Genomic DNA, 17,264 nt, shown 5'->3' with positions numbered 1-17,264 from the left:
CCTTCTTTGTAGAAGTCGGCGTCTTGGATCTCCAGAAACTGGTCCACAGCAGGAGTGATTGATAAGTTCATGGCTTAAGGTAGAAGGAGATGAGTTATTAACTTCAAACTTTCTGCACAGTCACTCAAAGAGTTGAACTGCACGTGCATGTAACGAGAGCTGTATAACTCATCTCCTTCTACCTTAGGCCACGGACTTATCAATCACCCCTGCTGTGGACCAGTTTCTGGAGATCCAAGACGCCGACTTCTACAAAGAAGGGATCCGTATGCTCCACGACCACTGGACTATGTGTGTACATGTAGGAGGGGACTATGTTGAAAAATAAATGTGTTAGGTTTTCTAAAATTGACACCTTCTACCTTAGGCCACGAACTTATCAATCACCCCTCGTAGATTAAAAGGTAAGACATTGGATGAACACAAGCAGGAATTTAAGAAGGTATTTCATAGCAAAGTATACCATAAAAAATTCCGAGTAAGAGCTCCTACAGGAATATACACTCAGTGGCCACTTCATGCATATATCTAACCAACTATGTGTCAGCAACTCAGTGCATAAAAGCATGCAGACATGGTCAAGAGGTTCAGTTGTTGTTCAGATCAAACATCGGAATGGGGAAGAAATATGATCCTAGTGACTTTGACCATGGAATGATTGTTAGTGCCAGATGGAGCTGTTTGAGTATCTCAGAAACTGCTGATCTCCTGGGATTTTAATGTACAACTGTCTCCAGAGTTCACTGAGAATGGTACAAAAACAAAAAAAACACATCCAGATTTTTTTTTGTCCTGTTAAGGACAGAAGTCAGAGGAGAATGGCCACACTAGTTCAAGCTGATCGAAAGGTGCTGGCAACTCAAATAACCACACATTACGATAGTGGTGTACAAAGAACATCGCGGAACAGACCACATGTTGCACCTTGAAGAGGACAGATACAGCAGGCAGAGAAGACCATGAACCTACACTCAGTGGTTTCTTTATTAGGTACAGGTGCCACTGAGTGTAGACAGGAAAAGTATTTAAAGTGAATGTTGGTCACTTAAAGGATGAGATAGGGAAATTAATAATGGAAAAAAGAGAAAAGGCAGTAATTGTAAGTAATTGTCCTGACGAAGGGTCTCGGCCTGAAACGTCAACTGTACCTCTTCCTAGAGATGCTGCCTGGCCTGCTGCGTTCACCAGCAACTTTGATGTGTGTTGCGTAAATTTCCAGCATCTGCAGAATTCCTGTTGTAATTGTTTGGATTATTGTTTTTAGCTGAAGACACTAAAATACCCCAATAGTAATAGATCATCACTAGAAATACTCAGCAAACCAGCAATTACTCAGTCCATGGACCAGATGGCTTGCATCCTAGAGTCCCAAAGGATGCATTTGCAGAGATAGTAGATGCTTTGTTTATATTATATCAAAAATTTCTGGAACTTAGAGAGGATTACTAAATCACAAGTATAATACCACTATTCAAGAAAGGAGGGACACAAAGCAGGAAACTACAAACCAGTTATTCTGTTGTGTCTCACTGCAAAAATAATGAAATCCATTATGAGAGAAGTCAAAGTAGGACATCTAGAAAATCATAAGCCAGTGAAGCAAGGTCAACATGCTAGCACCTTAGCTACTTCCAGTCTTTATTGATCATTTGGATGAAGGAATGGAGTGCAATGCAAGCCCTCATGGTGGCAAGGGGCATAACAAAGAAACAGCTGATAAAAGTCAACGTCAAATGCTTATAATAAGTAATTTATTTCTTAAATTAAGCCTGTAATCCCTCAGCTGTCCTCCTTGCTTCTAACTGCCCCATCCACAGCCCCTTTTGTCTTATGCCCCTTTAGAAGCTCCCACCATCCCAAGGGGGACAATAACAGCTACTTTTGGAACTTCAGGTCCAGACTAAATACCTGAAAATGCTTGGAAGTCATAAGGTCTGTGTATGACTGGAACAATATGGCTGATGATGGGGAGAATTTGGCACTATTACCACTGACTTGGACCTCATATGTGAAGTTAATAAATGTTTTCTAGCATTAGAATCAGGTCCTCATCACATCACTCCTGGCAAGAGGTCTCTGGGCACTTCATCTTAGTGCATTTAGTGATAAACCTCAGCGGCTTTCGTGGTTCCAAGACAGCTTTCCTGCTATATACCTCTTCTACATGCCAAGTGAGATATCCAATCATGTCCTACGTCAGAGCTGTGTTCAATTCTCTTTTAAGTAGTGCAGGCTCACTTTAGTTTCAGCTGGTATGCAGATTCCTTAAGTTATTTGCAGTTAACCTCTGCCAGTGTAAAAAAAAATTGGTGCATCCTGGGCACACAAATCCATGTAGATGATGCATACAGTATATGAAAACCATGAACTAATGGAGTTGGTTCCCCATCCAGCACCATTTTAATGCATATTTTTGCATAAAAGTAATGTCTGGACAACCATGTTTCCTTTTCAATGGTAAACCACTTTAACAGCACTTTATTTTCAGAATTTTAAAAACTGAATTCAAATTCTAAAATCAGTAAGATTAGATCTGAATTTATGGTCACTGGATTATATATCAGGCACTCTATTATATATTCAGTAACATTAGTAGTAGACTACAATTCTTTCAGCAATAAAAAACAGACTGCTGGAAATACTGAGCAGGTCAGACTTCACCTGTGTACAGATGAGCAGACTTTATCTTTCAGATTGGCAGAAGTCCACATTCTCCTTTCATCACCATACCTTGTATCGACTGGCAGATCATTGTGCTCGAAATGTTAACTCCTTTTGCTCTCTCCATAGGCGTTGCCTGATCTGCTGAGCATTTCAAGAATTCTGCACTTTCTTACATTTTTGATTATTATTTCTGCTATGTTTGGTTTATCAATTATTCCAGTTACACAATGGGAATATCTAACAATAGAACTACAGATGCATGGCATCATTTTCCAATGTCATACTATTGGAATTTAGCATATCTACAAGCTGCGTACTCTGGAAAACACTTCTAATGATTTTCTATTCTTCTCTGGTGTTTTAATGTACATAAGAGTGCTTTGTAAACCTTGTTCCAACAGCACTGCATAACCTTTAACAGTGAGTTTTTTTTTTGCTAGACAAAAAAAAACCAAAACGGGCTAAAGGCTTGCTCAGAAATTCTTCAGACAAAATTCCACCTTTAAAATTTGTATCATTTAATATTAACATTGTGTTGCAGTAACAAGACTAATTGCAGTATTAAAATTAGTTTAAGAAATGGAGAAAGCATTATTATGGAACCTACCAGCACTGTATGGAATTCCATAACCACCTACAAAACAAAGAATAATGTCACTAATTAAATTTAGCAGTAAAATCTAGACTACATTAGATTAAATGCAGTGAAAGATATACAAAGCAGTTGATGGTAACAATGAAAACATTCACAAATCCCATCACAATGCAACATGGACTGATTGCAGGAAGTCTGTAAACACCTCACTGCTGTTTGAGGTCAGTTGTGACCAGATGTAAATTATCTACAGCAGATGAACACATATGATCTTGTAATAGGGTCCTAGTGATTCATTAACTTTACACTTGTTCAGATATTTGCTTCGGGGTTTTACAGGGAAGTAAGTTCACCAAAGCTATTTTGTGCAGGGCTAGCATATGCATATGGTCAGCATTTATATATCCTCTCAAGAGATCGGAGTGAAGAAGTGCTACAGGCCAGGTTAATCTGACTAAGATGTTTTCAGGGTTGAAGAAGTAGTCCTACTGGTCTCATGCAAAGCTTTAAGCATTGAGGAGTGTATATAGGTGACCATGGCATATTGCTTCTGTGACAGAATAAAGTGAAGAATCATTAGCATTTACTAGTCCTGCAGAGTGAGTTACTGAGATATCAGTTCTAGCTTGACCTTCGAGAAGGTGCACTCACTGGCTTTTCCTTATTTATTTACTTATTGAGCTAAAGCGTGGAATAGTCCCTTCTGGTTCTTTGAGCCATGCAGCCCAGCAATCCCCTGATTTAATCCTAGCCCAATCACGGGACAACTTACAATGAGCAATTAATCTACCAACAGGTACATCTTTGGACTGTGGGAGAAAACTGGAGCACCTGGAGGAAACCCATGCGGTCCCAGTGAGAACGTACAAACCCCTTACAGGTAGCAGTGGGAATTGTACCCAGGTTACCTGCACTGGAAAGTGTTGTGCTAACACTACACTACCGCGCTGCCAGAGTATTCTGCTTTACATTTGCCAGGAAGAAAGTTTAGTTAACAATCTTGTTTTAGTATGATTTTGGTGTGGCAATGAAGAAGTATATAAACAGTTAGTAAAAGCAAGTTAAGTATATGATGCAAGTATATAAACACTTGTGAAGAAGAAGAAGAAGAAGAAGAAGAAGAAGAAGAAAGCCTCAACTCCAAGGGGAGTCATTGGGGCACCATCATGACGGCGTCTTTTTTAGCAGGCTTTCTTATTTTTACAAGGTTGAGCTGCTAGCTCGACACTCAACCCAGCACAGATGGAAAGCGTGCAAGGGAGCCAGCTGGATTTGAACTCGGGAGCCCTTCGTACTGAAGTCCAGCGTTGATGCCACTATGCCACCAGCCGGCTAATAAACACTTGTAGTCAACCTGTTTTCTGCAGATGGTATCCATAGCCAGCAGAAATATGCATTTAATGCAATCACAAAGAACATTATTTTGATTTAAAATCAGGAGTTAATTATGTAAAATAGGAAAGGCGCCCAGAAATCACCATGGATTGATTTTTTTTGTCACAGTTACCACATGTATAACAGAGAAATAAATAACAGATTGAATTAGCAAAGAAATAGACTGTAGACCTGGAAGACTATAGTGTTTGTGCATAAAGGTAAACCAAAATCCATAGTCTGATTTGTCCATGCACTTATATGGAGCCTATCACATCATCCCAAATATATTCTCACAAATACTAGAGTGATGGTGATCTGATTTTTATATTGGTGGCTGCAGAGTAAACATTGGATGTAATTCTTCATTGCAACATCACAGGATATTTTACATCCACCCAAGAAAGCAGGCAGAGTTGTTGGTGTAACATTCATCTGAAATAGAGTATCGGCAACCGTACAACCGCCGACAGTAGCACTCTGGAACATAAACCTGGGGTTTTCATTCAAGTCTCTGAAATAATTCTTCCATGCATATACGTCTTCCTCAGAGGCAGAAATATTGCTTAGTGAGAGGTGTGACGAAAAACCAAGTTATCAGAAGTTGATGCTAATGAGAGAGAGATAAGGGAGACAATGGAGAAACATTCAAAATGCTAATAAGAGAGAAGAGAGAAATTAACGAGAAGGAAACACATTTCAGATATTGACAGACTGATTGCTTTGAACCTGAACTGTTTGAAGTTTGATGGACAGGTGATACCCCAGCAGGGGGATAAAAAGAACAGGTTCGCTAAGGCACGACACATCATGAGATCACGAGATATCGAGACCCTGGAAGAGCAGTGTGCCCCCACAAGTTGGTGGGAGTTGGAGGTCTGGTTTGAGGGAACCGACCATAGACTGACAGGGTGAAAAGAGACGATCGGCGGGAACCTGGGGTGTGTGTCCGCCCTTGCCTGGGTGCCGGGTTCACTGCGGAAGAACGGTCGTATCTGGAATGGAGGGGTCACAGTCGGTGACCACAGAAGACATAAAAGGGTTTGCCCGAAAGCTAACTGCGAAGAACATCAAAGGTCTGTTTGAATCAAAATTTGCATTCTCTCTCTCTCTCCAATGGCACAACAGCGATTACTGTGAACTGTGCTAAGCTGAACTGAACTCTGCATCACTTGAGACTGATCATTGTACCCCTAGACTGCGAGAGAGCTTGTTTGATTCCTATTACCCTAGTTCTGTGTACATGCGTGTTTTATCATTGCTAACCTGTTGCATTTATAGCCTTACGATTAGAGTACTGTGTTACTTATTTCTTTAATAAAACTTTATTAGTTTCTGTTAAACCAGACTCCAACACGTGGTCCATTTCTGCTGGTTTGGCAACCCAGTTACGGGATACGTAACAGAGGAAATGTATTTAGTGAAATCAAATGGCAAGGAGATTGGATGATTACTCTATTAATAAGGACGAGTCTTTTTAGTGAATGGACATTGCCAAGTCCTCAAAAGTGGATGCCAGCGAGCATAGTCATTGCACACGACAGTGAGAGATTACACAGTTTGATCAACAGCAGTCAGGACAATAGCAATAGTGATAACAACATAAGTGACAAATCACATTTTGAAAACATATGCTTAAGTAATCTATTTTTTCAATTATTTTTAGATTTAATACATGAACGTACCTGGAGTTCCTATTTCCAAATTTGGATAATGAGCCACTTTACTCAAATCTACTTTCCCACACTCTCCATATCCATTGTATCTGTGTGTTTCCGCAGAATCCCTGCTACACAGTCCTCTGTATTGATACATACAAAAGTATGAACAGCACCTACCTGGCAATTTAGGTGAAAGAACTGGATAGCCAACAGGTACTCCTACTCCAAAGCTGCCATAGCCTATCAGAAAACAGAATCTCAGATCTCAAAAAGTACTTCACAAAAAATTTTTAGAAATTATATTTTCAAAGGAATCTAGTTCTCATGAAGTGATTCAGTAAGCAAAAGGTGAAAAAGATATTTTAGCTTGTCAAAACCTAATAATCATACAATTCAGACAAAAATATCCAAAAACAAAGCCAGATGAATCTTCCAATCCCAGACTATGGATTATGTAGAGCATGTTCGTATAAAGAATAATTCAAGTAAAAGAACAGATGCACTTGAAGGATTTCCAGTCTCTGACAAACTAGCAGTCAAAGGAAACTTGCACCTGTATATTGGTTTTTAGTGACGTGCAATCACGCACATGAGCAGTCTCTTTGAACATCAGCACTACCTAATCTCTCACTAGTTAACAAATAATCCGCTTATCTGTTCTGTGCACTGAAGTGGGCGACCTCACACTTTTCAAAATTCCATTCCATCTGCTGTGTTCCCATTGTTCACTCAACTTGTCCACATCCTCCATGCCTTTTACATTCTCCTCCACCGCAATTCCACCTAGTTATTAGAGTTTCAGCAAATTTAAAATATCCCCTCAGTTAAACTGTTGACCTAGGTTATGAATAGCTGGGATGCATGCCCTGATTCCCATAGTACCACACTTCATCTCAGCCTACCTACCAATCCAATAAGGATCCATGTTTTTTCCCACGTGTTCCTTTCTGTCAATAATCAATTTTCTATGCACATCAGTCCATTACTCCAAATCTCAGTGCTCTAATTGGTTAACCAACTTCCTGTTCAGAACTTTATTGAAAGTATACATTATCACCCCTTTGTCCTCTTTTATTTAAATAGAACTATTTTAGCCATAAAAAATTGTAGATATAATTATTAGGTGCTAATATCAATCTTTACCTGTTGGATATCCATACTGACCACCAGCACCTGGATTAGCAAGCAAAGCCACAAATTATAAAGTGAAATAAGGAATTAGTTTAAATGGTACATCCTAAATTTAGTGGAAATGCGTCATCCAGTCAGCTTGTTAAAACTATTTTTTGGCTTTTGTTCAGTACACAATGTATTAGTTTCCACATTACAGTATATTTAACATTATTTCAGCAGGCAAATGCATTTACCTCTAACATCTGCACTGAGATACAAATTTGTATTTTGTATTTTTGATTTAGGGAATTAAGGATGATAAATCAAACTTTATATCTTGAGTTATCAGATTGCGTAAAAAGAACAGGATAGCTTCAAAGTGCTGTGAAAGGGAAGGCTGCTCTACCAGTAACATGCCTGCTATAGGACTCTTGCAATCTGTTCAGGCTTTCGGGTGAATTAAAACAGCAACTGCTGTTGCCTATTGTAATAGAGGAAATGACCTCATCAAATTGAACGGCAGGCCTCTGGAACAGATGGAGCCGAAGTCCTCACAGCACAAGCTGTTGGAACCATTACTGCTGTCGGGCAAAGAAAGATTTGCTGGAATTTACATCAGAGTTCCTGTGAAGGGTGGTGATTAAGTAGCTCAAATCTATGCTATCCATAAATCCATTTCTAAAGCATTAGTGGCTTTCTACCAGAAGTATATAGATGCAGCCACTCAGAAGGTGATCTTCATACAGTATGACAGGACCCTGCTGTTGCTGATCCTTGCTGTTGTGAGGCCAAGAAATTCAGTGGACCTGGTGCCTGTGCACATTACCAGAAATGTTACCGTTAACACACACAAAAAATGCTGGTGAACGCAGCAGGCCAGACAGCATCTATAGAGAGCTGTACAGTCGACGTTTCGGGCCGGGACCCTTCGTCAGGACGAAGATGCTGCCTGGCCTGCCGCGTTCACCAGCATTTTTTGTATGTGTTGCTTGAATTTCCAGCATCTGCAAATTTCCTCGTGTCTGCATGTTACTGTTAAAATATTATATTTTGATTTGTGGCAAATAAATATCTAACTGTCAAAAAAAGGACAGTTTTTTTTCAGCTCTACATGAAATGATTATTTTCAAAGTAAATGAGTTATAGTGATGACACAAGCCATTAAGTGATATGAAATAGCTGAGGAGATAAATACAAGTTAACTGATCTATTCTCCCGACAGGAAAAAAATGACTAATAAACCTCATTTTTCAAAGTGGTCCAGAACAGTTTAGCAAGGAAGTCTTACTTGAGGAAACTAGCTTTGCAATAATAAGTTTGAAATGTTTATAAAAGTGGACTGCTTTCAAACAATTCACAAATAGATACACAAGTTCTTATCAATGATACTCATCTTTGATGCAGTCATTTTATATATAATTATATGGATTACAAATGCTCGATTAAGGAGCAAAAAAATAAACAAACTGCTGGAGGAACCCAGTGGGCCAGGCAGGATCTGTGGGAGTGAACAGTTGATGTTTCAGGTTGAGACCTTTCACTTGTACTGAAAGACAGGTGGAAACAAAAGGGTGCCGATGGTGGGATCTAATAGAAAAGGATGATTGAATATAGAATCAACTAAGGGAGGCGAGGTGGACTGATGGGAACAGTGATGCACAGATAGGGTAATGGAGGAGGAGAAATAAAAATCAGGGTGATGGGGTCTCTGGGCTGGGGGCAGGTGGGTGAAGGGTTAATGTGGGAGGAATTAGGTAGATTAGTGTTAAGAGAAAGTGGACAGAGGGATGGCAGGTTACCCGAAAATGGAGAACTATATGTTTCTGCTGTCAGATTGCAGACTCTACTATGCCTCTGCTTTGTATTTAGTCTTTCCATGCAGTGGGAACATCCAAGGACAGATAGTGTAGGTGTGGGAATGTGAAGAGGAATTCAAATGGTTGGCAACTGGGAGCTCCAGAAGGCTATGACACAAAGAACATGGGTTCCCAGCAATTACATATATAGATTTCATTATATTTACAGAAAATTTTAAAAATATATATATTTCAAAATACTGGTCTCTCTGTATGGGTATTCCACCAGTCAATGTATACTGTAACAATAGTGTCTTGTGCTTACTCAAAATACATAGTTGTGAGCCAGAGATGGAAAATGATTGAATGCTAATGTGGAATCACCACTGGTTTTCCCAGTTCTCCTGCTGAAACCCTGAGGAAATTATGTAAGTGTTGCTTCTGTTGTTTTTGACTATTTTCCACCAAAGACTGGGAAAGCACGATGAAAATTCCAAGTGCTCGTTCAGCATTTTAACATTTTAAGAATTTTCAGCTTCCCATCTTGAACAGTGTACTCAAGATACTAAAGCACCAAATAAACCCAAGATGTGACATGAAGTAAAATACCTTACTCGAATATGTCTAGTTGTGCTGTAGTCTTGTGTCAGATTGACTCCTGACACTTCACAGGTTTTGCATAAGTACATTCTTGTCAGTACAATTGCCAAGGAATATTAATTCTGATTGTTACGTTTTGTGGTATTCCTCTGTTTCTGAATCTGATTTTATGAACTGCTTCAGTACCAATGAATACATATAGTGATATAAACAAAATAATTACTTGGTTTAGCTTTCAAACCAGTTCCAGTTGGTACTCCAGGAAGGACTCCAAGGCCATGATTCCTTGCACCTAGTATGCAACACAAAAATTTTTGAAAAATGGTATTCCTGCTTCTTACAAGTTCAGAATAGAAATATATTTGTCTATGTATTCCGTCAGCCAGCGCATGCTGCTGAATTAAATGGTCGAGTGGGGGCCCCCAGCCTAGGGTCCTTGGACCTCTTGGTTAATGGTAGGGGTCCATGGCCCCTATCATAGAGCAAAATCACTGCAGAGCTCAATTGTGTTATTTGATTGCATAGTTCAGTTCACCTATCTGCAAGCGTATAAAATATTTAGGGGATGCAGGGATAACATCAACCGTCATTTAATGCACAATCGATATCGCTTCCCAGTGAAATTAACTCCCCTAAATTAAACCACTAGACTTTGGGCAAAGCCCAGAGGAACAGAGCTGAACTCAGGGATAAACTCTGAGTTTGTCAATCGGGTTGTCAGGAAGATGGTTAAAGCAGAAGCCATTGCAGTCAGACACATTGCAAAGATTTTGGGGCATTGGAGAAAAGGAAGAACTGGAGCTGACCTTCAATATGTATGCTTTAATCATAGTCCTTCGTGGCTTCAGGACAATCAATACAGGGGAGAGGTCCTATATCTCTCCGAAGGGAAGGAAGGGATGGCTTGAGGTTAGGCATTTTTATTGTGATGACACATGTTGAATTGTGCAAGCACAACAATGCCCATGGAAGGCCTGCCCTTCCCGAAGAGATGAAGGTCACTGTCATCTGTATTTTTTGGCCTCCAGATCATTCTCATCGGCAGTGATTGCTTTATGCCATGATGCCCAAGTCTGCAGCATGCTGCTGTGTAAAATAGGTCATGAAAGTTGTCTCACTGAGGAGAAAGAAATTCTTCATTTTGATTGAAAGGCAACAGGAGACATATGCACAGAGTGAGGAGAGATTGTGGGCTTCTGAAGAATGTGATCAAATGCGTTTGCATGGCACATTTTCTCTGAGCCTAGACTTATCAATAGTGTGTATAAATACAGAATCAAACAGATTGCAATTTATATCAAAGAACTTGGGAAGTTGGTTGCATTTTTGTCTAGATGACATAGTGCTGAGTACAATGTTAGGCTGTATAGGATTTTTCCTTGTCCTTCTTTAATTTTTGATTAACTATATGGATCAGCACTCCATTTACTGTCAGTTGTCTTGTCAGCTTTTTCTTTTGCTTTTCCAAAGTATTCCACTCATTTTATATATATGAAATCAATGAGGATGGCTGGAGTTCAGGAGCTGAGCAAACTTGCTTACAAAGGAAATATTGCACTATTTCAAATGTTGTCAATTGGAATAAACCTGTAAACTTTTACCAGTTACTGTCCTCTCAAACAAAACGTGGGTTACATAAATATCAGCAGCAGGAAGGATTGAATGTTTTCCAGCTTCGGAAAGGTGTGAAAAAAAATTCAAAACAAAATGAAATAAAAAGCTGCTAAAAATAAATTTGGCCCTTGCAAAAGTGTTCATATCATCATGAACCCCTCGGTATAATCTTAGTATTTCAATGAAAATACAAAATAAAAAGGACAATTTTCAAGATCACATGAAAATCCAGGATTATCCCCGTCAATGAGCCACAGGAGTGGTATCCTCAATGTAAAAGACCTGCACACATCAAGACAGCATCTCGCACATACCTGGATATACACCTGGAACACTGGCCCCTGGAACTCCAGCACCTAAAGAGGCAAAAAAAAACCCTGTTAAAAATAAAGCTTTTTGAAGAATTTTGAATTAATCAAAATTTCACAAAATTGTGCAAGAGATGAAATATACATTTCACTTGTTGTTATAACATTAATATAACACGCATAACATGAGGAACCGAACCAATGTGATTCACAGAAGTATGAATGTAGGAGGCAACGTAAAAGAATACTCATTCCTCTGGAAAACATTGAATATCCTGATGCTGTTTAAGGTGAGCATGCAATTAAAGCAAAATAGACTTTTTTGTTTTCATATTTTGACACAGTTTTCTAATACTGTGGACATAATTCAGGAAGGATGAATGAATCAAAATAGTAAAATCTCAGATAGCAATGGGAGACATACACAAGTAATATCAGTGGTAGAAAGGGTAGACAGCTTCAAATTCCTTGCTGTCATCGTTTGCAATCACGAAAAAGGCCTACTAGTGGCTCCTTTAGGAGTTTGAGGAGATCTGAGAAGTCGCCAAAAACCCTTGCATGTTTAGTGGAGATCATTCTGACTGATTGCCTCACAGCCTGATGTGTAGGCTCGATGAACAGAATTGCAAGAGGTTCCACAGGGTCGTAGATTCAGCCAGCTCCCTCACGGGCACCAGCTCGCTTACTGTTGTGGACATATTCAAAAGTCAGTGCCTCAGGAAGGTGACATTCCTCACCATCAGGGACATGCCCCCTTCTTGTTACTCCATTGAGGAGGGTGTGAAGGAGCCTGAACACCCACACGCGATGATTCAGGAACAGCTTCTTCCCATCCATTATCAGATTTCTGGGTGGCCCATGACTCATGAACACGACTTCATTATTCTTTTATTTTGCACTATTTATTTAGTTATTTATGTTTTGCTGCAAAACAACAAACATCGCATCAGATAAGACAGTGCTAATAAATGCTGACTCAATAGCTGCTCTCACTCTGTGAAGAAGAACACGACAAGAACAGAGGTACTGTTTCCCACAGGGCCACTCCAAATAAATCATTGAGTTGACATGCACGGATGTGGGAGATAGAATAATTGTTAGTTGGTATTGTAAAATCTTCGGATCAGATGAAAGTTGGTTCCTCTGCCACAACAGAGTAACTAAATAAGTCCATGTCAGTACAAGTAATGGACTGCAGCTGGGTGATAAATGCCTGCAATTCTACAGCAAACAGCTGGCAATTGCCATCACAAATTCAGGTACTTATGCAAGTTCAAAGCACTAAATCTGAATGTGGAGATCCCTAACTTGCACAAGATTCCATATGGTGACTCTGTCAGTGCACTCCTCCACTGAACTCCACAATGCTGGAGCATGACCTTGCTGAAGTTCCCCAGACCCCCCAATGGGGAATCTGCTCATGAAACCTGACATTAAATAGGTTCAGAGCACAATCAATGAAGAGGAAGAAAAATCTTTCCAAGTAAAACAGAAAAATCTTACCAAGAAGTCCAGCTCCAGGCGCAGCCTTGTAGGGATATGCTTGCCCTGGAATCTGGCCAGGTACTCCTGAAATAAAACAGGATGTGGAGTTTAATCTGCTTTGGTACAAGGTACAGGCTAAAGAGGGGAAAATATAACTGACATGATGGAGAAGTTACGAGCATTACAAATACTTTCACTTAGAAACTTCGCCTAACTGATATTCTACAATATGTGGACTCTAGTCATCTTGATGTTTCCAAAGTTGCTTGGAGGACAGATTAGACTGTGATTTCCAATCATTTGTGCATGTGTGTGTGTGTAAAAACATTTTCTACACATCATGCAACACTCAGATCAGCTTTGTGCAATGCACAAATCAAGTCACTACTTAAAATAAACTTACATATCCTGAACTGAATTAGTTCTGTAAACAATTCTTTTCAAACAATGGTAAAATTTTAAGAGTAAAGCAATCTATGTGTCAGATGTATACTTTTAACTGTGATGTTTTGTTATAACAATTTCCATCTGCATTTCCTTTTGTATGTACTCTATGGTTCTATATAATCATGGCTTAGCATTCATCACTGCTTGCTACATAAAAATACTTGTACCTTTTGAAAATATTAACAGAAGTTTTGCAATGATACTACAGCCTGATATCCTGTGTAAGCAGCTACATAACGTGAGCAATATTTCCTTCTAAAATGGAACAAATTTCCATTGTAAGACCATAAGACTGTAAGACATAGGAGCTGAACTAGTCCTTTCAACCTATCGAGTCTGCTCCACCATTCAATCATGGCTGATTTATTATTCTTCTCAAACCAATTCTCCTGCCTTCTCCCCACAACCTTTGAAGGTCTGCCAATCAAGAAACTATCAACCTCTGCTCTAAATATACCCAATGACTTGACTTCCACAGCTGTCCATGGCAATGAATTCTACTGATTCAACACCTTCAGCTCTATTCTAAATGATGTCTTTCTATTCTGAGGATGTTCCCTCTGGTGATAGATTCCCCCATTACAGGAAACACTATGTACATGTCCACTCTATCGAGAACTTTTAATATTCAATAGGTTTCAGTGAGATCCCCCTCATTCTTCTGAACTCCAGCGAGTATAGGCCTGGAGCCATTAACCATTATCTTAGACCTATTGAAATCTCTTATTTAACTATGTAGGATACAAGTCTACACACTTTGTCACAGGACAAGGTTGTGACCCAGTATTAAATCCAGTCCAATGAGCTAGTGATAATTTCAGAAAATAAGATGATGCTACAGACTTTGACCACGTTGTTTACTTTCAGTTGTTTTCCAGATAAGATCAATGTCCAGATAAAATCTGCTGATTCTACTTGACAAATTATTCAAAGGAGTTACTTATTGAGTGTGTCTCTATGGATGATTGATCATATTTCAGTAATGTAGCAATTCCGTTTCCCTTGATAACCTAATCTAGTTTAGGGTGAATTATAGTTCTTTGATCAATTTTAAATCATTTGTTCTCAAACTATTGTGAATATAAAGCAAAATTTATTCTAGTTTTTTAAAAATCCTTTTTTTTTTTGCTTTCAGACATGTTCACTGGCTTTCTTCCTTGTCATTGTAACCTCCAGTCATATAACTTTCAAACATCTCAGCACATGTCCAACTCAGGCCTCTCATGCTTCCTTGATTTTCATGGCATACCAGTAGCAGCTATGCCTTCATTTTCCAGAGTAGAATTCCCTCCCTATACCTCATGATAACAGCCACCTTAGCTTTTCCCCTTTGGTCAAGCTGTTCTAATATGGTGGAATGCAGACGATATATTTTATGGGCAGATGGTTAGGAATTATATAGCTTTAAGGGGCACTGAAATGATGTCTAAGGAAAAGGGGTTTTGGAAAACCAGAGCTTTGCATCAAAGCCAGATCTTCAAACCCAGAATGCAAGTCATGGCTCAGAGTGCAAGTGTTGCCCATCTCCAAGTGACCTTGACAAGGTGGTGGAGCCCCTGGCCTGTGATTTCTTCAGATAATGTAGATATACCAGAATCTCCATTAGGCTAAAGTGACAACAGGTCCAGTGCTAGGTGGGAAGAGTGGTGAATGACAACCTCGCGAGTGATAGTTCAGCTCGCGAGTCTCCGTCGTCAAAGGGGCACTCACAGACAGGGAGCTCATGACTAGTGAATACTCCTGTGAGTGACAGTTGGTGGGCGCACCATACATAGTTTAGTTTGCAAGGCTAATCAGATGCAGTCATGCTCCCCTGACCAGCACCGTGAGGCAGGCAATCGATTTTGATCTCCAAGTATCATAGCATGCAACATTAGTGACACCTTTTCTGCATTAAAGTTTCTTACCTATGTACCAAAGATATTCAATATTGTATTTTTCATATTTGTTATTAATTATGTTCTCCAAATTTCCTGGCAGGATTCAGGAACATTCATGGCTGTTCTGCACCAAGTTGCCAGTTGCAGTCTGGCGTAATCCAGTCATTTGATTTGTTTCTCAAAGCTTTACAGAAAATGCATTACATTGATAATAAAATTAATGAATCTGAATGAGATGAGCGAAACACAATGATCGGTTCACGAACTGTAGACATACACAGACTCATGCCTCTATGCTGACTGACTATCACATGAATGCAACCTGCAATAGCTGCATTAGCTGCAAGATTTCAAGTGTCATTATCACCAGGCATTTACCTCAGCAGGGTGTGCACTGCTGGTACAACAGATACTGATGGCCAATTCAAAGCAGAAACTTACGTGGGACCAGAGAGAAATGTTAGGGATGAAGGAAGTGGATTCAATTCATACCGCAGTGCAAACATTGATGGGGCGGGTGCAAAGTAGGACGGAGGAGAGGGAGACAGTTACAGTGGTCAGTGCCAGCAGTCAAGTCCCAGGGAACGATATGCAGTGTCATAAAATGTTCAATTTAGTGTTTGAGATCTGGGTATCACTGACAGACCATATCGCTGACATGCATTGCCCATCCCTCATAGCTGAACAGGTGATGGTGATGGTGATGGTGGGCTGCCTTGTTGAACCACCACAGTCCAGCTGAGGAAGACACTCCCACAAGACAATTATGTACACACATATATGGTTTGGAACCAGCCTGGAAGGGTCAAGGTATGCAAAAACAGTTGCCTCACGGCCTCCTCTAATGTCAAGATGAAGCTACACTCAGGTTGGAGGAACAACACCTTATATTGCATCTGGGTAGCCTCCAACCTGATGGCATGAACATTGACTTCTCCAACTTCCGTTATTGCACCACCTCCCCCTCGTACCCCATCCGTTATTTATTTATTTATTTACTATTTCCTCTTCCATCTTCCTCTGGGCTCCCTTCCCCCTTTCTTTCTCCCTGGGCTTCCTGTCCCACGATCCTCTCCCTTCTCCAGCCTTGTATCCCTTTTGCCAATCAGCTTTCTAGCTCTGAGCTCCATCCCTCCCGCTCCTGTCTTCTCCTATCATTTCGGATCTCCCCCTCCCCCTCCCACTTTCAAATCTCTTACTATCTCTTCTTTCAGTTAGTCCTGACGAAGGGTTTCGGCCCGAAACGTTGACTGTACCTCTTCCTAGAGATGCTGCCTAGCCTGCTGCGTTCCACCAGCATTTTGTGTGTGTTGCCTCACTTAAAATATGGCTGGATGAGCACTGCAAGAGCTATATTCTTTAAAGTACTGCACCAAGAGATGAAGGAAGATTAAAGATTAAACTATCACCATCTTCCAACTCTGCATATTTCTGACGGCTGTTTGCTGTGGTTTTGAAACACTCTCATCAATTCTGTTATTGCTAAAAGGACCTGAGCCATGGATCTATATTTTTTTATATATCAGAAACTATAGAACCCTGAAAGTTGTATGACCGCTGCAGTGCTCTGGTTTAACCTCAGCTGGACTATTGTGTCTATTTTTGGGATTTTTAGGAAGGATGTGATAATTGGTAGGATACAGAAGACTGGTTCCATTATTCAGTCATTAGTACTGCAGGAATAGACTGGAGAAACTGTTCCATTATCTTAGAGTCTAATATGGAGG

At 40.0% G+C, this 17,264-nt stretch overlaps 1 protein-coding gene and 1 pseudogene across 14 annotated transcripts in view; one reads left to right on the top strand and one right to left on the bottom strand.

Moving 5' to 3' along the window:
* Positions 1-17,264, bottom strand: part of LOC134336752 (elastin-like) — a 243,913-nt gene that overhangs the window by 177,458 nt on the left and 49,191 nt on the right. For all 14 annotated transcript variants that reach the window (XM_063031179.1, XM_063031178.1, XM_063031187.1 and 11 more), the window contains exons 3-8: positions 13,229-13,294; positions 11,732-11,773; positions 10,027-10,095; positions 7,438-7,467; positions 6,472-6,534; positions 3,272-3,298 (exon numbers count right to left, since the gene is read on the bottom strand). In XM_063031179.1, the coding sequence (XP_062887249.1) occupies positions 3,272-3,298; positions 6,472-6,534; positions 7,438-7,467; positions 10,027-10,095; positions 11,732-11,773; positions 13,229-13,294 (297 nt within the window). The remainder of the gene's footprint in view (positions 1-3,271; positions 3,299-6,471; positions 6,535-7,437; positions 7,468-10,026; positions 10,096-11,731; positions 11,774-13,228; positions 13,295-17,264) is intronic.
* On the top strand, positions 7,821-8,251 carry LOC134336726 (small ribosomal subunit protein uS9-like; annotated as a pseudogene).

Source organism: Mobula hypostoma, chromosome 23 (assembly GCF_963921235.1).
Source record: "Mobula hypostoma chromosome 23, sMobHyp1.1, whole genome shotgun sequence".
NCBI classification, from domain to species: domain Eukaryota; kingdom Metazoa; phylum Chordata; class Chondrichthyes; order Myliobatiformes; family Myliobatidae; genus Mobula; species Mobula hypostoma.
This window is presented reverse-complemented; position numbering and strand designations above follow the sequence as displayed.